This window comes from Nanorana parkeri, unplaced genomic scaffold (genome assembly GCF_000935625.1).
Source record: "Nanorana parkeri isolate BGI_ZX_2015 unplaced genomic scaffold, ASM93562v1 scaffold15, whole genome shotgun sequence".
NCBI classification, from domain to species: domain Eukaryota; kingdom Metazoa; phylum Chordata; class Amphibia; order Anura; family Dicroglossidae; genus Nanorana; species Nanorana parkeri.
The window spans coordinates 1,745,693-1,769,023 of NW_017306283.1; the positions used below are offsets into that span (position 1 = coordinate 1,745,693).

General features: G+C 42.4%; 1 protein-coding gene across 2 annotated transcripts in view; it reads left to right on the forward strand.

The window, feature by feature from the left end:
* Window positions 1-23,331, forward strand: part of ADCY8 (adenylate cyclase 8) — a 242,886-nt gene that overhangs the window by 155,234 nt on the left and 64,321 nt on the right. Inside the window, exon 9 of one of the 2 annotated variants that reach the window (XM_018558861.1) lies at window positions 19,291-19,488. The exons of the other annotated variant lie outside the window; for it this stretch is intronic. Coding sequence (XP_018414363.1) covers window positions 19,291-19,488 — 198 coding nt within the window. The remainder of the gene's footprint in view (window positions 1-19,290; window positions 19,489-23,331) is intronic. 2 annotated transcript variants of the gene reach the window in all.

The window sequence follows — 23,331 nt, forward strand, 5'->3', positions numbered from 1 at the left end:
TTGCCACAAGGTTGGAAGTACACGGTGACCTCAAATGCCTGTGGATTCTGTAGCATTAAATGTACCCTTTCCTGGAAACACCTGAACTCAATAATTTGGTGGGGAGTCCATATATATTTGACAATATAGGTAGGTGTGATGGTCAGGTATCCACGGCCTTTTGGCTATATAGTGTAACATCTGCACATATTCATATATAATACATACAGTATACATAAACATTACACATATGTGACATAGTTCATCTGCCAAAGGATTTGTATTTCTTTTCAGCTAGTCTTTTCTGACAACCCTGCCAGATGGCACATCCAGCTCCAAGACCCTACAGACTGTATGCATGTTAGTAATAAAGCCTTATCTAAGGACCACCCCTACCTATTGATTGAAAGAATAGATATGGTCGTTCCCATTCTCTTCCCTCCTGTAGGCATGTTGGAGTGTTTGACTGACAGCATTGTGCAAAGAAATAGGGTTGTGCTGCCCTTTTTTTTTTGCCTGGGGTTCAGTTTACAGTTCAGAGTAACTGTAGCTTCTTTGGAACTCCAGTAAAAACATATCCTCGCCATAGTTCCTGGTTCTTTTCCCACTCCTCCTGTTGTAAAGTGAGTCTCCCAAAAATATAAGAGAGCAAAAAAATATAACTGAGGGTTTTCAAGTTGAACAATAATCAAATATATATAATATATTCTGCAGTCTTTTAGGTGATCTTTAATTTCCTTTGATGGGATGACAACGCTAGCCTACTTCTTATATCAGAGAGGCACTGTCACTGTTATGTCAAATGCGCTTTAAAGGTCTATGGCACAATTTGCCAGCTTGGGGGGACTGACTAACACATTCTTACCTCTAACAGGTATGCAGTCTAATTTTGGTCACCAATGTTGGTCATATTATTATAATAATACAGGATTTAGCACCAACAATGCTTCCCTGAAAAAAAAAATTGTTTTTAGAAGATAGCTGGTTAGGTTGTGGTAGGGAATTCCATAGGATGGGAGAGACTCTGTAGCAGTTCTGGAGATGACCATGGGAAGGGTTGATGAGGTAACTAAAGAGCAGGAGGTCTTGGGAGGAGTGCAGAGGATGGTGTGGGTGCCTTTTTGTGAAGACAAGACACAGAGAGCGCCTCCATCACATAAAAACGTTTTAATAAACGAATAAAAAATGGTATAAAGGTACTCGCAAAGGACGAATAAAAACAGGCATAAAAGGGTCAGAACGAAAGGTGCATATCCAGCCGCTGTTCGTCTTCCCTGGTAGTGAAGTGATTTACGCGTTTCAGAGGTCACGCCTCCTTCCTCAGAACCAATTGAATAGGTTAAATCATGCTAACATGAATAGGTTAAATCATGATCCATAATACATATACAGCACATACGTCCCGTACACTGCAGTAATAGTTACAATTATCCCCTAGTCAAGACGATCAATAATAAGTGAATGGATTAGTAATTTTATGATTTCATTGGTTAGGAAGGGGCATATTTTGGAGATGTTATGGAAGTGAAGGCGGAAAGATTTGGAAAATTGGATGTGGGGCCTGAAGGAGGCTCAGAGTCTAGGATTACACCTAGCACCCTGGCATGGGGGGAGGGAAGGATTCATTGACAGCTATTGAACTCAATGAAAAAGTTGTGGGAGGGGGCACACGGGGAAGGAAATGTCAAGAGCTCAGTTGTCTATCAGTCTCTGAAGCCCACCCCCCCGTTGTTTGTCCCTTCTAGCGCTGGCTTAGCTCCTACACGCTGCTTATTAATTGTGATGGCCACAGGGGTTGTAGTTTGTTCACCGGCCTGTATATTACACAGCGATGACATGCAGACCTCTAAATGGACTGACCCACCACCAGAGGAAGAGAGCAGGGGACATTAAAAGGCTATATCTGTAAAAAAATAAGTCAAGGCAACTGAACTTGCTGTATTTTTCTTGAAGACCTTTCACTGGCTTAAAGAAAAATACAGCAAGTTTAGTTGCCTTTACTTATTTTTTTTACAGATATACCATGACCTGGAAGAATGAGAACCTTCACAGACATTAAAAGTCTATATTTTCTCCAAAAAAATATTTGATAGCCTCCTGCTCATGGCTGTACCCCTCCCCTTTCCATATGGATAAACTTAAACCATTAACTATTCGATAATTGAACAAACTTTCCAAAAAGAAAATGTTTCAAAAGAAATTCTACTGCTGTATGACCAGCTTGAGGACGAAGCCTCAAGCTTTTTGTTCTTTGTTTGTTATTGCATATAAAAAAATCTTTAAATCTTAGCAGTACAAATAATCTAGTGGGGGTTTTTTTATTTCCATTTAACTGGACTGTTTGTGGTTTTTTAGAAGCTGATCTTCCGTGCAAAAAAATCCACATGAATGATGCAGTTATTGGGAGCCGAAGCTCATGTACGTTATCTGGGAAGAGATAGCTAAATCCAGTTGGCTTCGTTTTTCTCCTTCCAACTAAACATATCGGTTATTTTTTATTATCAGAAATAACCAGGCACATTTCTGTTAACAGCACGGAATGTGGAGAAAACAGATTACACCTTAGCATTGCCAAGTATATTGGAAAATAGCTTTGACTGCCTTTGAAACGGGAGAAGCAAGTCCGGAACCTTTACGAGCACATTAAAGAGGCCTCTATATACTACAGAAATAAAAAATAATTAGTTTTGGCTAGCTGCTGTAAGATATATGGGGGAGTCAAGGTACCGAATAGTCCCTCGATAATGTGTAGTGGCCTCCGGAAAGGAGGTGTTCACAGATCAAGATGTCCCCATTAACTGAAAGCAAGATTCAAGTCAGTAATGAGTTGGTCCCATAGCTTTCGGTGATGAGAGTTCAGCTCTGTATATTTTGGGGGAAACAAATGTACTTTTCTATGTGAACCCCCATTCCCTGACCCCGACCTGTGTTCTATACCAAACCAATAACATCATCCTAAAACTTAAAGAGGAACGTCAACCTTATTTTAAAAATGACAACAAAGGCTACTTTATAAATGTTTAGTAATGGCGATCTACAGAGATACTTACAGATAATTGCCGGCTGTATATTCTTTGCATTCCTTATTTTTCTCTTCCTCTCCATTCTTCTCACAATGGCCATTTTTATTAAGGGCAATTTAAGACATCTCTCTTTACTTCCTGGAACTCTGGGTCTGCCTTCTGGAACATGTGACAGTGCACATCAAGGGGAACAAATAGCTTTCCCTCGAAGATCCTGTGAGATTTTGTGAGATTTTGCAATTTACAGATGAGATTTGGTGATGTAACCTTCCCAGGATCGATCTGTGCAGCCAAAGCTACATCATCAGTGACTCACAACCAGGAAGTGGAAAAACAGTAATTGTTTACAGATGAGATTTCTAATGGAAGGCACTGGTAATGTAACCTTCCCAGGATGTATCTGTGAGGCCAGGGCTACATCACCAGTGCCTCACACAACCAGGAAGTGGAAAAACAGTAATTTACAGATGAGATTTGGCACGGGTAATGTAGCCTGCCCAGGATGCATCTGTGTGGCAAGGGCTACATCACCATTTACTCGACCAGGAAGTGGAAATCTACTAACGTCTCGATCACATGGTTGGTAACAAATCAGCATTTTTACCTCCCATCTTAAACTTTGCACAATGGCCACTCGGTTTGTCCATGCCATGGCTTTGAGGCTTGGCTTTGCTGCTGCAGCAAATTTTGTACAGCATGTCAAGTTTGACAGACGGTACTGCTTGCCAGACACAACCATTGCAGTCAATGTACCACGCCAGAATCACCTGCCAATTAGTTGGCATGTGGTTGTGGTGCAGTACTGCAGTGCAGAATCCTGAAACAGCCCAGACCTGGAAATTAATAGGTCAGTGAGAGTCACCCTCTCTATTTGTCCTGGTGACCATTATCAGTAAAAGTAAATCCCAAATTTTGGGAGGTCACCAGGGATTTCCCCCCTCTTTGGAGTTATTTCTTCTTGCTTCCTGTTGTGCCTGTCAGACAGGAAGAGAAGGAAAATCTCTCCAATGGGCCGGAGATTGCAAAAAAAAACGGACAGCCTGCAGTCTTATAATTAAAGACAAGATCACTTGTAAACAAACAAGTGGTTTCCCCCGTTCTACATTTAGCCCTGCTTGTGCAAAGCAGGGCTAAAAGTAGAAAACAAACTACCGCCCGGCGCCTGGAACTGCATGCCCCGGGCGTCGGGAGATTTCAAACCGCTGCCGCGCCTCTGCTCCCTGCCGCCCCGAGGCCGGGCCTCGGTGGCCTTGTGGGGAATCCGGCCCTGGTCACAATATATAGCCATCCTTTAGCTGCAGTGTAGTGATTTTGCAAGCCTCAAAGTAAGAGGTTGATCTGTGTCAGACTTTAGTGAACAGAGCCAAGAACTGCTTAGGCAACAGGATTTTTATTATTAAAGGCATTTACCTAGCACCATCAGTTTATGCAGCGTTTTACATGCACATCAGTCCCTGCCTCCAAGGAGCTTACAATTTAAGGCCTCTATTGTACACACATACAGGGCCCAATTTAGAAAGGAGCCAATTAACTTTCTGGCATGTCTTTAGAATGTGGAAGGAAACCCACACAAGCACAGTTAGAAAATGCAAACTCCTTGCAAATAGTGTCCTGACCAGGATACAATCCAGGGACCCCCAGTGCTGCAAGGCATTAGTGCTAACCACTAGGCCTTTGTGCTTGCATCTTTGTGCTATCTCTAAACCTGCAGCTCAGTCTAGGAGGTAGATGGTGACCCTGGATGATGCCTGAACAAAGATTGTGCTGTCCTTTTGGAGAACAAAAAGGCATCTCTGTGAGAGGTAATAAAAACCTGGAAGTGATGCACATTACAATGCACTTATGATTAAATGATAAATCTGATGCTAGGTCCACTTTCAAGCTTAACAGGCTTATCTTGTTACCCACTTAGATGCAAATACTTTGTAGCAGGGATCTACCTTTCCCATGGTTGTTGGGCAGCACAGACAGTTCTCAATGGAGATACTGTACGTTAATAAATCAGGCATGTTGTGATCGGCACCTAGACTATAGCCAATGCTATCTTGGGCTCCTGGAAGTGCTATATATAGTAACAGTCTACCTCAGCCATTAGGTCATGTCTCTGATTAGAGCTCGGCTGCTCTGAATTGGATTAAGAAGTGAGTAAGGTATTATATAACAGGTCTGCAGAGACTGAGCAGTGCTGGCACGCAACTGGCTGACTGATCGCTTGTCACACGATCACTGTAAGAGGATACGACCTATCCTATATCTTCCGCTGCTTGTCATGTCACTCCGAGGCCACGGTGCCAAACACCTAGGTGGTTATTTAAAGGGCCGCTCCAGCAAGACATCAAGGAACATCATTGGAAGGCATATGCTAAAAGGTTCCCCTATCCCTGTGATCCACCAACCAGTGCTAGGGTCGCACGAGCAGGATGCCAGCACACCTTAGATGCACACAGATCTGTAGAGTGTGTGCCCAGCCTCCAGGCTGCTCTTTGGAAGACTAGTGAACCCTAAACTCTCCCTGCTATACAACCTGCTTAACTTACCTCCCATCAAAAAATACAGACATAACCCATCTTTTAAAACACAAGGAACCGCAACGTTCTGGAGTGCTACAGTGCAAGTGCATTACCCCCTACTATATTATTGCATTGGGCTGCTATTTTACTAAGTAGATAACTCAAAGCATAAACGTGACTAGGCCATGCAAGGCATGGTGCTCCTGGACTCTCTCAGCTGTTAAGCTGAGTGTATATAGAGAACAGCTTCTGGGTGATGGCTTGTGCCTCTGCCAATATGGCTATTCCCTGGAAGCTGCACAGTGCTGTGATACAGTCATGGCCAAAAATATTGGCACCCCTGCACTTCTGCACTTTATAATCTGAGCCGACCTGTGACAATGAAACTGTCACAGGTCGGCTCAGTAGATCCGGAAGTGAGCGTACACATACCGTCGCCCACTCACTTCTCGATCCTGTCCCTGCAGAGAGCCGTGTCTGTCCCTCCCGGCTCCCTGCAGGGATCCCCCCCCCCTGTCCGATCCTCCAGCGCTGGCTAGCGTAATGGACGGGGGAGGGGGCAGGCACCGCTGGCTCTGCCTCTGGATAGGCAGAGCCAGCTGTCAATCCCGCAGCTGGTTGGATCTCGGACGCAATGTCGGGATCCGTCCCGGCTGCGGCGCCTCAGGATGCCGCGAGCTGTAGCTTGCGGTACACTGAGCTTTGGGTCACGGGAGAATGCTGTTCTCCCGTGACCCTTAGGAGAACTATGGGGAAAAGCCCTGACCCCATAGTTCTCCTTTAATACAAAATGTTTGTATGGTCTTGTAATATGGAAAAAAAACATTTAAAGGGAATTTCAGATACCTGTCTGGAGAGGTCAGATGAAAGCTGCTATGCTCCCAATTTCAGGATATATATACCAGTTCTCAGGACTTGTGCAGCCTAGGAGTCAAACCATAGCTGCATATTGGCCCCCAATGCCCCTGTGGATAACTGGCAGTGTCTCCATGCATTTTGTGAAGTTTCTTGACCCAAAGGTGTCTCTTTATTACATTTTTCAGTCGATGGATCCATCAATTGTCATACAGATGCATCAGTTTGCTCTAGTGCTTCACTATACTGTCCTACATTAATGGACTGGCCACTATCACCTTGACCCAACTATGCTGGCCCACTATAGGGAATGTAAATTAGGGAAGAGTAGGCATGGGTTAAAACTGGCAGTGGCTTTTACTGCCCCATTGGGGAGATTTCCCTTTCACTTCCCGCCCTGGAGAGACAAAAGGAAGTTTGAAAAAGTGGGTGCTTTCCACTCTTGGACAGTTGTCACTGGAATAGGTGTACCCATTGGAAGATTTCCCCTTTAGAACGATTTTGTGGGGGGGGGTTAGCTGCCTTTTTTCTGTCTTGCTCGGTCACTGTGGTTCAGTACTACTGGAAAGAAATGTTATAAATGATAAAAAGCTTATTACAGGTATTTATTTAGTGCTGACAATTTACAAAGTGCACTTTCACATCAGTCTCTGCTTACAATGTAAGGTCCCTATCTCACACGCATACATACAGGGCCAATTTAGACAGGAACCATCCTTCCAGCATGTCTTTGGTGTCTGGAGGAAACCCACACAAGCACAGGGAGAATATGCAAACCCCATGTAAGGATTGTCCTGACCAGCATTTGATCTGGGGACCTCCTGTGCTGCAAGGCGGAAGTGAGAAATCTATGTCTTCGCTTATTTTTGGCCTTCTAGATGCGCCATGGAACTAAAAGAATGCTATTTTTAATCTTCTCATTATCAGCCTCTCTGGCTCGTCCATTGGTCATTATGATTGTGTAACAGAAATCAATTTTTTTAGTTTGGTTGAGCCCCCCTCTTTTCAGACCATGATGCAACTGATGATGCTGTTGTTGGTGCGACACCTCGGGGGGGAAAAAAAACTTTGTAAAACAAATGTAATTCTTGTTACATAGTTACATAGTCGGGTTAAAAAAGACACAAGTTCATCGAGTTCAACCTACAGAGACAACAACAAAAACCTCCATAAACAGAACCCTATGCCCCCAGTTACCCACAGTTGATCCAGAGGAAGGCAAAAAAAACCCCTGTAAAGCATGGTTCAGTTTGCTCCAACAGGGAAAGAAAAGGTTTTTTCTAAACCCCTAATGCAATTGCATATTCCCTGGATCGGCGATCTCTGAAGCCTCTAGGAGGCACCTGGGTTTTAACCGGGACCTCAGTCTGCAGTTCAATGCTCTATCACTGAGCCACCCCACACACACTTTTCATTTCTATGTTGTCATCTGCCTTGCACATGATGCCGCTGCTTCTGCAGTCCATACTGGTGCCCCAATTAAATATATGTAAATTACATATACACTGCCTGGCCAAAAAAAAGTCACACTCTAATATTTAGTAGGACCGGGTTTAGCTTTGATTACGGCACACATTGGCTGTGGCATCGTTTCAATAAGCTTATACAATATCACAACATTTATTTCCATCCAGAGTTGCATTAATTTTTCACCAAGATCTTGTAGTGATGATGGGAGAGTTGGGCCAATGCGTAAAGTCTTCTCCAGCACATCCCAAAGATTCTCAAGGGGGTTAAGGTCTGGACTCTGTGGTGGCCAATCCATGTGTGACAATGATGTCTCATGCTCCCTGAACCACTCTTTCACAATCTGAGCCCAATGAATCCTGACATTGTCATCTTGGAATATGCCCAATGTACCATCAGTGAAGAAAAAATCCATTGATGGAAAAACCTGGTCATTCAGTATATTCAAGAAGGCAGATTACCTCATTATTTGGGAACATGCTGCTGCTGAGCTGAGACCTAAACCTGACCAACTGAAGCAACCCCAGATCATAACACTGCCCAAAATGCAGGTGGCTTTGTTTTGGCCAGGCAGTGCATGTGTATATATACATATATATACACACACACATAAAGTCACATATATAGTGCTGGATTCTAGGGGAATTTAAAACGACACTATTTAATGTACACTATATGGCCAAAAATATGAGGACAACCCTTCAAATTGTTTAGTTCAAGTGTTTCGAATGAAGAGTACTGCTAATGCTTTAGCGTACAATGCCATTTTATTCAAATGTGCACTTCCAACCTTGGAGTAACTGTTTGATGAAGGCCCTTTTCTGTTCCTGCATGACTGTGCCCCTGTGCAAAAAGCCAGCTCCATAAAGACATGGTTTGATGAGTTAGGTATGGAGAAACTCATGTGGCCTTTAAAGAGCCCTGAACGCAACCTTACTGAACACCCTTGGGAAGAATTGGAATTCCAAGTACAAGCCAGGTCTTCCCATCCAACATCAGTAACTAAAGTCACAAATACATTTTTGGCTGAATGGACACATTCCCACAGACACACTTAAAAATCTTGCAGAAAGCTTTCTAGGAAGGATGGAGTCTTTTATAGTAGCGAAGAGGGGACAACTCCATATTCATGGGCATAGTTCTGGAATGGGTCTTCCACCAGGCTCATATAGGATGGATGGTCTGGTGTCCACAAATGTTTGGGCATATAGTGTACTTCTAGACAATCAATGTACAATCATGTCTGCTAGAAACCTGAGGTCAGTAGGAGATACACACATCCTTCTGGCACTTTTTTAACAATAAATTAAAAAATACACTACTAACTTTACGCTGCATCCTTTTATCTTGCTTATAAAAACCTGATATCTATAGATTATTAGGGGTTTTATATACATCTAAATGTGTGTTATATGTATGTGTGTATACTGTGTTGTTTTCCATTTTGCTGAATGTGATTTATTTATTTATTTTACTTTCAAAACTGAGCAGAGAAGCCTTGCTCCGGTCATCACCCTACTTCGACCTAAGGGGTATTTTGGCCAAGCAGACAGATGTTGGGCCCCCTTTGAGAACTTTGAATGTCACTTTTCTAGCTTGTAAAGATGGGGGGGAGGGGCACAATCTTTATCTGCTGTTACCACTGCCATTAGAACGTTGAGCCAAATGTTCCCAGTGGGGGCAATCTTTATCTGCTTTTACCGCTGCCATAAGAATATCGAACCAAATGTTCCTGGGTTTGGTCGGAGGCCATGCAGACACCATTTTGACAGACCCCTATTAGATCACATCCTGATCTGCAGCAACTCACAGTGGTCAAAGCCAATGTCAAGCAGTATTTATTTTAAAGTGTGTGTCCAGCCCATTTTTTTCCGGATTGAATGTTGAAGGATTAGATTCGATTATGAATTGGCTGCCTTAACCTGATGTGTGTTAATGGGTATGCATCAGCTCAATGGAACACAAGTGTGAATGGGTCCTCACGGTGTCACCAGACAGGAAATGAGCAAGAACTCCAACAGAGGTTCTAGTTTGTCCCGTGTTGCCTCATTTCTTGTCTATTGAAATTATTGTCACCAGAACAGCGAATGAGGAAAAATCTTTCTGGATGTCATTAAAAGCTGGCAGAGGTTCTAATCCTTCCCAACTCTAGCCAAAGCTAAAAAAAAAAAAAAAAAGTTTGGGCTTGACATACACTTTAAAACCCCGAAAACCGATATAGAGTACAGTCTAAAAGGAAATTGTATTAACCATTTTTATAGGCTGTGATTGTGCAGTCCAATAGGCACCACTATGCTATCCAAAACAATTTGTTTTGGATAGCATAGTGAAGGGTTAACCCCCTGTAACCTTTGTTTTGCTGTGTGTGCCCCTGTTCAGAAGATTTCACCTCACTTTCTGTCCCTTTGACAATTGGATTTTGAAAATTGGAAACAAGGATTGGGGATAAAGCTTCAGTGGTGACACCTTTTTCCCATGATCACTCTTACAGGAGTGAATTTCCCTTCCTAGGGTTAGATTTTCTCTCACTTCCTGTTTTCTCAAGGACAGGAAGTGAGATTAAATCTTTCTAATGAGGATAAAGACAGCAGTAAAAACCTCACAGTGACCTGGAAGAAGAGTCGGCCACCCCTCGTCTGCATGTCTAACAAGAGCCAACTTCCTGTAATGTACGTACAGTACTACGAACCAGACCCAAAAAGGCGGGCACCCCTCGTCAGCACGAGCGCAGTAGTATTAAACTACTGGAACGATGTCCGGTACACTTTGGCGGCAGATTACAACAAAATCTGCGCTCTTGGAAAATGAACTAAAATAATCAAATAGTGGTCCTAAAGCTGCTATGAGAAGTGTGGATGTGAAAATATGAAGTGTAGTCACAGCGCTAAAGGTTTTTTGATAAATGTAAAAAATATTTTATAGCTATATATGAAACACCCTGAATTAACAACCCTGTGGATAAGTCTTCAAAGAGACCTACCCCTGTGAGTATGGAATACCAGAGAACAGGTGTCCATTAATTGTGAAAAGTGCTAATGTGCAAACATTCAAAATAAAATAAAAACTGGATTCCCCACTCAATAGGTGAATAAAAAATGTAACAAAGTAACACAATGTAAAAACCGTAAAATCTAGTATATAAAGGGTGAACTAAAAAATTATTCGTACATCCCATACAATAAATACATAAATATGTGAAACAGTGCAAAATAGCAGTGAGACCAATGAGGCATATGCACCAATCAAGCATGTAATACAAATGAAACAATGAAAACCATAAGTCTTTCCGAAAAAAATTTCAATCCGTGATGTGACAAAAAAATTTTTATATATATATGAGCAAAAATTATATATATATATCAAAAAGTTATCAATAGAAAAATAAAGATTATAAAATATAAATGAAAAATTGATTATTCTGGTGAAAGTTCCACAATTTTTCTTCACCCGATCTGGAGCCCCCCAAGCGATGGTTACTCACCAGATGGTATATGGACAGCAAACCCCTCTCAATAGCTGTAATTCCGGTCCATCAGCTCACCGATACGTGCAAGGTTCCCCGGCACTCTAGCGGATATCCCCAGGTATCCTTACCCGTCGCGGCGCAGCGAGCCCGGTAAGATCCCGGCTCCTTCCCCTCGCCAGTTGTAGATGGTATATGGACAGCAAGCTCCTTTCAATGCCCGTCGTGCTACAGCGAATCCAGTCAAATACCGGCTCCCTCCGCTCACCAGTTGCCGATGTAATAGTCTCCCAGTCCCGGTGGTAGATTGTGTCTGTGTGCCGGTGATCGATCATCACATCACGGAGAGAGCAGGGACGAGTCAGCGGCGCGCTGGTCCAGTGGCTTTGGCGGCAGCCTGGGACCCCCTGCTGTACAGTAACAGCCTCCGATTGTAAGTAGGAGTCGTATGTAAGTTGGATGTTTGTAACTTAGGGACTGCGTGTAATAGCCTCTGGCCACGAAGGGCTTACTTCCTATTCAGAGTCTATTGAAGCCCAGGTGCCCATGTCAAATCAGGGAACCTGACAATGCTGCTTACATATGTTGCGCCACAGCTCCAAGGACTGCCGCTGCTCTCACCTCCTATCAGCATGATCTATGCATTGCAGCACAACTGATAGGCTGCATATGCTGCTTCTCTCTCTCCCGGTCTGAGCCCTGCTTTAAAGCGACTGCAAGCAGCTGATTCCAAGTCAAGCTGGATACATTTAATGAGGTACAGTATTAATGAATGCAGAACTGTGTTACTTTGTGTCCTTTATATCCGCTCGGAGTTCAGCTTTAAATGTAGAACTTCTGCGGGGCACATTAGCTGACGGAAAGGGAGTTTTCCTTCAACAGAGCTGACAGCGTCTGCATTTCGAGTGTGTTCAGAAACAGACAAGTGCCATGGAAACGGCAGGGATGGTGTGACAAACTATTAAATCACGGACTGAGGGATGAAGTGCTGGCGGCTCTTCAGACGCACGCATCCTGGAAGCGGGGTCCCCGCTGTGTGTTTGTCACACTTACAGTCCCAGCAGGAAGGGAGAGTGCCAGTAACTCAATGCTTCCCTCTCCTCTTTGTTAATGTGGAGATGTACGGAAGCCTGGCTTCTGCAATGGTCCCTGAAAGTCACACACAGCGGGAATCATTGTGACTCCGGGCTATAAAGCGGCTGAAATTCCCCGTCTCACCCAAATGTAACGTGACAGAATTTAGGCTCACCTAAAATGCAGTTCCAGGCAACAGCTCAATACACAGGTGAAATACATATAATGATTTACCTGCCAAAGGGTTTGTATTTCAGTCCATCCAGTCCAGAGATTTACACAGCTCCACCTCAGTGGGAGCATGGCCCTGCCCGGGCTTTCTTTGTTACAGTTTCAGGTCGCTGCTCACCTACAGGTCCCCAACCCCTTGACTGGACAGTGACAGGAGAAGTAGCACACTGATGATCTCATCTCTTGATTGGATCCTTGTCCTGCTTCTCCTTCCCACTCTATGTGCTCTGATTCACAGTAGACTGCAAAAGGTTGATACCAGGTCCAATTCAGGTTCACTCCATGTGTGGTGACTGGCGTCGAGCAAGTGCAGAAAAATGCCAGTTAACGCACATTAGTGGACACAGACTCTTAATGGGGCGCTTCTTGCAGTGACAAATCTCTAGAAGGGGGGATTTCTCTCTCTTTGCAGATTTCCTCTCACTTCCTGTTGCATCTCCAGGACAAGAAATGAAGGGAAATATCCCCCAATGGGACATAGACGCCAACACTAGAAATCTGAGAGGCTGTATTTTTCTGCAACGCACTGGAAGCTCACCCTAAGTCACCGTCCGTTTTACAGTTTGGGTTTGCCTTTCTGTCTTGGTGATGGTAGCCGCAAGGACTGAATTTCCCTGACAGATCCCTGCTTTTGCGTAAACGTACGCTACTTGTGATGGTAAGATGTGGTGCCATTCATTCTGCAATGGCACCTCAATGCACCTTGCCATCAGAAGTGCGCTACACCGCATGGAAACACTGACATGCGCTGCCAAAAAAGGTGCTGATACAATTTCTGGGCCATTGAGGTGCATTGCCAGTCCTTTTAATTTAAAGTGACATTAAAGGCAAAACAAATTTCCCTCCCCCAATGTTAATGTCAGCACTTACCTTAAATGATGTCTCTTAATCCGATCTTCTTCTTTCCTGATGTTTTCATCTGTCCCTCCAGCGGGGCGGCGGCTCTCCGATCCAGCGCTGACTCTACTGTCCTTGCAGGCACTTCCGATCCAGCAATGTCTGCATGCGGGTGCACGCGTCCATAGACTTACCTTGCGTCTCTGCTCGTCTCCCGTTCGAAAATCCGAACTGCGCATGCGCCTGCCCCAAGTTGCTTTGCGGCCGCCGGAGCAGTTTTGTTTTATTGGACGGTAGCGCGCAGTGAAGACGGGGTAAGTGTACTGTTAAAGCGTTTTTTTTTTTACTTTTTGCATATATCTACTGCTTGCTAGCAGTAGATATATGCAAAAAATGGAGGGTTTAGAAACCCTTTAAATGGGCTGCCCAATGGAGCATACGTCAGTGCATGGTGTTACAGGCTTGCACTACTACAAGGCACCCCATTGGTTTGGTGTGAACATAGCCTCAGTGACGTTATCATCATGTTTGTCTGAAGCATAGAGTATTGCTAATCTTTTTTTTTTTTAAACAATGCTCATTTTTTCGGTTAGAGTTCTTCCATTAACCATATCACATGTCAGAGAATCATTTCTGAGCACGTAAGTCAAGTCTGTATCACATGCTAATCGCATTCGGCCAGATTGTTCTTCAGTCTGTTTAATGTAGTGTCAATTGCCTAAAACTGTGAAGATGAGAGAGGAATCTTTCTGTGGAGCTGTGGGGGAGGAGACGCTTCATTTTCTCAGAGCTACGTCTATTCCCTTAGTACATTTTCCGTGTGAAAGAAGCTCTTTCAAGAGGTTAATTGATACTCACGCATTTATTGGCTTTTTTACGGTAATGCAATTTCCTGCTCCAGTTGGATATTTTTATTGGCTATATATGGTATAATAGGAGAGAAAAAAAAGTCTTGTCCTTAGTGAAAACATTCATTGATTTAACATTGAACTTCTTAAAGGTACACTTTAATTAGAAATAAAAATTGAAGGGAACCTCTGATGTAATTGTCTTCAAATCACCTCTTGGGATTGGGGAGGAGGGCTGGAACTTTGATCCAGGCTGTATAGAGGGGCCTCAACTTCTCTGTAGGCTGAGAATAAGCCGTATCCCCTTTCTGTTCTAAACCCTGACCAGTGCCACTAGTAGTAGTTAGTCAACTGGACTTGTTCTGCAACATTAAAGATGTTTCGTAGCTTATCCAAGCCCAATCACCATCAAATTGGAACAACCGTCCCTGAACAGGGGTATGAGCCTTTAACACCATGTGTGTTCTACGTATAATGCCATTTGAACATCTCTACCCTTGTGATTTGACAATAATTCACACCTTCAGCCATGTGAGTTAAAAGATTAACACCCATGCAGACTTCCTGAGGGATAGGTTTGGATGGGATGGTGGTATGTAACCAGAACAGGGTGGTTCCACACCTCCCTTCCTGTTCTTGGACAATCAACATCTACACATTCCATGGTGATTGGTTGAGTCGCCTTAATCCATAGGATTAAGATGACTCTGCTACCTCTGTAGATATAAATGCTGGGTTATGTTCCTGACACTCGTTCTTCACAGTACTGAAGAATAATTGGAACTGTTGAAGTCAACAGCTCTTCAGCCTAAGCTTCTGGTCCACCCAGATTTGCCTTAAGCAAGAGTACATTTCTCCAGTTTAAATACAGACAGGAAACATGAGCCAGTCTGCTGTCTTGTAGTCCTGAGAGTCCATGGACTCTGCCTGAGACATATTTCCTAGCTGCCCATTGGAAAATACAGAATAATTCTTAAAGGAAAACCGTACCTTTCTTAAGGGTAGCAGTACTCATCACGGCTTCCAGCAGTCCTGCAGAGTACTGCTCTCTCATAGGTATAAATAGGGCCACGGCGAAAATGCGTAGGATGAAGAAGGACCCAGCAGGGACATTTTCTGAAGCAAGGCGGTATGGGCAGGAAGTAAGTATTTCTCTAGATGGCCTGCACTCCGGTGGGAAAGCCCATGTTTTATAAGGATGATGTGTACCAAAGGTACATATTTGTCCTTTAATATGCACAAAACTGTTTTCTAATTATGTAAATCCTGATCATTCACTGTCTTTTTATATAAAAATATTTTATACAAGCAGATGGTTTCTGGAATCACATTAACATTCCCTAGAGTTTTTTAAGCTTGTAGCTCATAGTTAAAATGTGCCGATAATGGTGTATTGTACTGAAATCATTATGCATGTATTGGCATTAGAAGGACCCCTTGTGTCCCTTGTTAATTGTTGAAATTCATCACTCCACCTGTCTATGTCAAGCAGCTTTAGACCGTTTGAGCACAATGGATTATTCTGAAGCCTTTATAATCATGGGGAAAATGAAAATGTTACATAAATGCCTAAATTTACAGAGCCTAGAAACAAAAAATGTGGCTTCTTTTTACAAAATAGTTTTAACTGTTGAAGTCAACAGGCAGACCCTGTAGCATTTTGGCTCCCGGTGAAACTACCTTAAGATGTAATGCCTGAGCCCAGGGAACTGATGCCATAAAAGTGAATGAAGACCCTGCAAACATTGGCATCCAGAAAGCAGAGCTATAGTTGGTCATGTGACCTGCATCTACTTAGTGGACAGGTGACAGTATAACTATTTACACTTCTGTGCCCTCCCTGATGACGCACACAGGCCACAATTTCGTCTGGAATTTGGCAAATGTTAGCATTGTATCACAGTGTTCCAAGCTTGGTAAGAATTTACCAAATTGGCTGGTTAGATTTTGTTGTAAAGTACAGCTGATGTTAATACTTAATTGCACAATTTCTAAGAAGTAAATACATTTCTTAGGGAAGGCAGTAACGTGGACTGGGCCAAACATCTGGTGGAACTTGATTGGTCTTGCAGCTTTTGTCCACACCAACCATGTTCTTTACCTGCTGTAATATGAGTAGCTTCTTTCTAATTAAAAAAAATATATTTAAACTTTGTGTGGACAATAGTGGGTAGAGTATACCAATTATTTGTCTCCCCCCATCCAGACGGCCTCACCTGTTGTTGAGCACCTCAATTATCTGGGGGGTTTTTTATTTGACTTGTTATCAAGCCTGGGAAAGGGGGCCAAATCAGTCCATGTGCTGACAGGGGGCATGCTGATAGGAGGAGAACGATAAAGAGATGAAACGATAAAGAGGTATCATGGAGCCGGCTTTAACGCCAATCAGGAAGCCAGACGGGATGTAATCACCTGCCCTCCAGGCTTCCTGATTGGCTAGAAAGCCGACCCCATGCTTCCTTGTCACCACCTGGTGACTTGCCACCTGGCTAAACAGGAAGCTGGGTGGTGAGTCATTACACGCCGCCCAGCTTCCCTAATGGGACTTCCGGTATCGTTATTTGGTATCGGCGAGTACAGGGAAAAAAATATCAGTACTTGTACTCGATACCAAAAAAACAGTATTGGTGAATCTCTAATTAAAACCATAGAAAGTGGGTTGAATGATGCTGCCCCTCATTCAACCCATAAGGTTGAGGACATCTAGTGGCAGCAAAGAAGTACTGTGTGGAACAGCTTCAGATTGAAGGTTAACACTTCATCAAAAGCTGCTTTAACTTGGTCTTTAATTTAAGCTTTGGTCTGGCCACCCACTTTCCTGGTACAAAATTTAGAAATAGCTGGTTAAAGAGAACCAACTTGTGGAAAAGCCAGTGACCAATCTAGACTCATTAAAAATACAGTGGCGTTACATCAGGAAAAAAAAAGCCATCCTGATTGTTGGTTCTTACTGTTTTCTGTGCCTTTAGATATCATAACATACACATAAGAATCCTAGACACATTGATGAAACACACTTATGCCCCACCACATCTGCCAATTGGCATAACTAGCTGTAATGGGGCTTATTTCATTACCAAAAGCAGCCTCTGTGGTACCAATAGCACCAAATGTTAGCTTTTAAAAGGTAATATCTGATTGATTTCCATGGTTTGCACAGCATTTTGCTTGCTTGCTGTAGTTTATTAAAAATGTCTGCACCATTTAGAACTGAAATGTAACCCTAGTATGCGCATTGTAAAAACAAGGGTGTAAAGCTTTGCTTAGTGATCTGTGAGAGATCTATGAGAGCTACGCTTGGTGACCTTTTGAGAATGCTGGGAGCCAGGCTATTATCCTGATCCAATGGATTCCGTATTTTCTGAGTTACTTTCCTGAATTATATATGGAGAAGAGAAAAGTCAGTAAAAAGCCATACTTCCATATCCACACACTTGTTCGAGGTTAATTACTCATACTAATACAGGCTAATTATTTAAACCAAGAGTATTGACATGGTGGCCGAGCAAGTAGTAATTTTAGAAAGAGTGGTCAGAAGAAGCGGGCCTCCATGTTTCCCACGTTTGGTTTAATCATTGAATGTAAACTTAATGAGACACACTTATAATAGCCTCAGTGGAAAAGGGTGGGTAGAAATGAATAGCATGAAGAGTAGATCATGACTCTGGGTTCCCTAAGACTATGTACATAGCTTATATCAAGTCGGAGACAGCAATTCCAAAGTGAACCGCCAACAAAATTACAGCAGACTGGCAAAGCACCACACACTTTTTACTGATCTCAAAACATCTTGGGGGCTTCCAAGACCTGGACACATGCTTCCTGAGATCCTGACCGTTGCTCTAACTCAAACATCTGGCCCAGTCCCCAGCTTCCCGCAATACATTAGGGCACCTTTCATTTGGCCAATGGGGCTACTGTGTTGTTTTGTGTGACTCAGAGGGAGGATGCTGCCCGCTTTGCTGGGGTGGTGTTAGTTTCTAAGTTTGCATAGTACAGCTTTGTTCATACCATGGGTTTATAACCAACATCCACCCTAACCATGTTCTCAAAACTAGTTCCTAGTGAATGAATAGGTTGCTTTCTCATAAATATTAGCTACTTCACTTTAAAAAGGACCTGACCCTTTTTGGAAATGTTATAATGTTTAATAAAAGGAATAAAATCTCCTGATATACATTAATTGCCAAAAATAGATATTTTCCAAGCTATGCCCTTCCACAGTAACAGTTCGCCTGACCCTAAGTTGAGAATTATAATCATGGAGTCCATTTAAGAACTCCCTCTTAAGCAGGAGGACTAAGTAGATGCTTAGTTTACTGTATATTGTTCCTTCTAACCACCCTCATCCTCCCTAGTAAAGCCATCTCTTCATCCTTTCCATTCCTCTCCTGCCTGACATCATTCTGGCAAACTTAATTCACAGAAGGAGAGAGAGATATCAAGATGAGGAGTAAAGGGGCTGCAAAAAATCACCTGTCCGCTGTTGTGTGAACTTTCTGCTTCTAGCTATTACCTCTGACTGGAGTTTATATCAGTATCCTATCTGTCATGGTGGACATTAGTGAAATGGGAGTAAAGTTAAGCATTTTTGGGCATTTATTTACTTTTGTCTAGAAAAAAAATGACGTAGATTAGGGCTAAGATGTAAGATAAGAGGTATATAAGAAGCATGTTGTAAAATAGATACCGTGGCCCCTCTCTTGGCCAAAAGTTAAGCCAATTGTTTCGATGGAAGGATAAAGATCTTGCACTTAAAAATGTCACAAATGACTAAAGCATGACGTTAGCTCGTACAATGGTGACGGGTCCTCTTTAAATAAGCCTTCTCATACTTTCTTGGTTTGGTTTCTTCTCTAACATTTGCATGGAATGCTGTTTTGACTTGCAGTGCAACCTGTTCTGAAAAAAAAATACATTTTTATATATCGATATATATATATATTGCATTTTAAACCCAGGGGACTAGCAGGTTTTATTTTTTTGCATGTGCTTTCCCTTAGACTCTGGCTGCTCTAACAAGAAATTCAATAAATCTGCTTCCAAACCATCTTGCACAAGCTTTGCATGTCCAATCTGGGCCTGAGGAGATTAACAAGCGAATAGAGCACACCATCGACTTGCGGAGTGGAGATAAGTTGAGAAGAGAGCATATCAAGCCTTTCTCACTGATGTTTAAAGATTCCAGCCTGGAGCACAAGGTAGCTGGGGCTCTGCTGACTCACTTCCATGTTCATCATTGTCTCAAATGTCCTCGTGTTGGTGGAGGTGCACATGTGTAGACATCATGCTGTGAATGAGTGTAGAGGAGGAGGTTTTGAAGGTTTAACTATGAAGGTTTTTGGTGTATACAAACTTTCTTAAGGGTTCAGTTGTAGAGTCAATTATTGTGTTAGCAAATGTTTAATGCGGAAAGTTTGGAGTTTTATGAGATACTCTTTATGGGTTTAAAGTGTATCTAAGGCAAAAATATTTTTTAGGGATTATAATCACTTTGCTGTCTATGTGTACATATTAAGATGTAGGATGTAACATCCAATTCTATAATAACTGCCAAAAGAACCTAATGTGTTCCCCTGAAAGCTTTCATCTTTAAAAACTAGTTTGCCAACGAAAGGTATCATGTGAACTCCAAACTTTCTCCAAGGATTCAATACATTTCAGCGTAGCCACAAGGAAATTACCAAATAAAAATGTGTAAAACTTGTATAAAAATATCCCTTTCCCACGGAGAGTTTCGATAGTCCATACACTTTTTTTTCTCTTATTGTTTGAAGTTGAGTGTCATGATATGTGGCAGAAGGTGGGGCTTAGCAGGAAAGGGCAGGGCTTAGTTGGAACCAGGTTCCAACAGCTTCTCTTCATGTGTGTTGGCCAGGCTTGCTTCATTATAAGGACCTAAGTGCCCTAACACCATTTATGTGGCTGTGGTTACACCAGCCTTGTGTAGTCTGTGTCCATAGTTTTGTTGTCTCCAACAATATCATTAGCAGGTCACTGATTTGATTACCTCTTTTGTATTTCCTGTATTTATTTAGTGAGGATGTATTATGTAGAGTACATTGAACTATTCCCTTCAGTTTCTACCGTGAAGTAGAATGCAATCTAACATCACTTCAACACTCATGCACACTGGACAGTTTGGTACAGCACAAATTAACATACCAATATGCTTTGGGTTTTTGGAGGGAACCAAAAGACTTGGTGGAAATATATGACAACCTAGAGACAACATACATACCCAGAATCTACAGCTGCAAGGGGTTTTTTTTATGATGTGGGTGGATACTGTTAAAGCTGGCCTTAGATATTAGATGACCACTGCCTAATCTTGCTGATCAAATCCAGGACCTAAGGGTACAACGGTTCTATACAGGTGGATACTGGTAAAGAAGGCCATAGAAACTAGATGACCATTACCCAGTCTGGCTGTGTTTTGCCCAGTTGCGTGACAGTATCATGTTTGTGTGTGCCTGCAGACAGCAAGGCCTGAAAGGTCTTAAGGTAAGAAGACAAAGAGGTTAGAAATCCTTGTCTAGGGTTTGTCTTTCACCCAAGATAAGAATGCTTTGTGGGTGTTTGCACCTTTATCCCTTTTCCTCGTTCTGTATCATAGATATAGGCATCTGAAGCAGCTATGTTTTTACCTGAAGCTGGGCCATAAGACATAGTCAGACAATAGGATGAAGCTTGTATATCCAGTGGTCCTTTGATGTTTATGACCAAGTCGAGTTTAACTAGCCATTGGCTTCTTCTGTCTCTTGGACATTTGAAATCTCTAAGCTGAAATCCTAGGACTGTTTAGCCATCTCTGTTCGAGTTCTCCTTTTTTCTGGGACCATTCCGGTGGAGATATGGCTGCTAAAGATAAGCAGTCAGCTGGTGATGTGGTTCTGGTGTTTCAGTTCAAGGCTAGCTCAAGTTCTCTTTAAGCTTTACACTCATCCTGTTTGCATTGTACATAGGTTACTAGAAAGATGTAGCAAGCATGTAATTCATGAAAAAGTGATGCAGCTGTAGATCAAAAACAGGAGACAGAAAGTTATATATTATCATTCTGTTTTTTGTATTGTAGCTTGCAACAGAACATTGTTGCAAGTGATGTGTGACACTGTAACTTAACCTGACGACTTAACCTTCTAGACCTGCCAGGGTAACAGATACATAGCAACAGTGGATGGTGAAGCTTCCAAATGCAAGAAGAAAGTCAGTGCCTACCTTCCCTACTCTTGTGAGTAAGGCTTTGGGCACATGGGCGTTTTCCTTCATTTTAATTTTTTGTGAGCTGTGGTGGTGTCTGATCCTTAACATCCCATCATCCAACTGTGGAGGGGCAGTCATGATTTATTGCATTCAGGAAAGAGTGGATCCTGGTTATTTAAAGTTAAGATTTATTTACCTAAATATGGGCCACGTGAGGAAGAACTTGTTTATTGGCTTGGCTTAATCATTTAATCTTACGTTTTTTATTTATAAAAGTTATGCTTGCTGCAAACACTACAGGGTCAAATTGATCTTTCTTTAGTTTATGATTTGTTTTGCTCCAAGCAGACACATGAACAGCCTATGTGGTAATCATCTCCTTGTTTTTGGTATTGCTAAATGGGGGTCTACTTTTTGATTGGAGTCCTTACTGGTTAAGGTGTATGTACAGTATAGCCAAAACTTTTTTTTAGGTTTTGGAAAGAGTAGAGTAGAATTAGAACACCTGCCAAGTTTTTCTTTCTGTATGTGCCTTTGATGGGGAGATTCAGCCTCTTTATTTTTCTTGAGGTCCATGATTATCACTGGGACGGAACATGATAGGAAAGCAAACGCTTACAGTTATTACCAGAACAGTGGGTGAGGAGGAATCTTCCAATTGGGACACCTGTTCCGGCATCATTATAGATTTCCTCTCACTCCCTGTTGTCTCTTTAGAATAGTAATTAAAGGAAAATATCCTCAAGGTTTTAGTTCTTCATACACTTTAAATCTGAACTCTGGTCTTTCCATTAGTCTTGAACAGTTGTACAGAATTCTTAACCAGGGGGTACTTCAAGCAGAAACATTTTTGTTAGATAGAAGCTTGGTAAAGTAATCTCTAAATAGTCTAATATTTTTATTTTGGCTTCCTCTCAAGTAACTTTTTGAGTAACTAAGTAACATTGAGCCCTCTGGAGAAATTATGGGCTCATTAACGAAATTTCAAAGAAGGAGGATGCCCACCTAATAAGTGTGATGATGTACCTACTATCCCCCTTTGCACCACATCAATCCCAACATCAGGATTGCCAACCTACCATAGGGTTTAAAACATCAAGTCCTTTTAACTATACTAATATCTACCTAAATATTATTTATTCACTAAGCCTGTTTGAATTCTGGGTCTAGCAATGGTAAAGTCTGAGAGTGAAGCCGAGTTTGTGTCCTGTAGTAATTTTTTTAGCCATCAAGTATGGGATGGTATGGGGAACAGCCAATTGTCCATCACTGGAGCAGAGGGGTCTATGATGTGATTGGGAAGCTCACTCACCTTGTTTGGCCATTAATGTTTCCTTTTATTTGATCAAAATATCTGAACAAATTTCTGAAATTTGATCTATTACATCATCAATGCCTAATACCCAACAATTAAGAACCGGCATGTGCCCTGATCTGCCAGATACAGTCCGTGTACCCATCTCACTCAGAGCCGCTGCTCCAAAAAATGGAGGGTGAGTTTAGCAGGTGTCAGCGGGTGGCTTCCGACAAAATATCAGTAAAGGATGGACACCGGCACTCCAAAGCAAGTTCAGTACGTGTTTATTAACATACTAGTTGCAAGTAGAACACTCTATAGTGTTCTACTTGCAACTAGTACGTTAATAAACACGGTAATAAACACGTACTGAACTTGCTTTGGAGTGCCGGTGTCCATCCTTTACTGATCTGCCAGATCTCACACTTAAACCAGACTTTGTGTGTTCAGAACTATTTTGGATGACCAAGTAGGGATATTTGGCAGGTACATAGCTGTTTTTTTTAATTTGCAAGAACATTGGTTGTGTGAGTTTAAGGGGGGA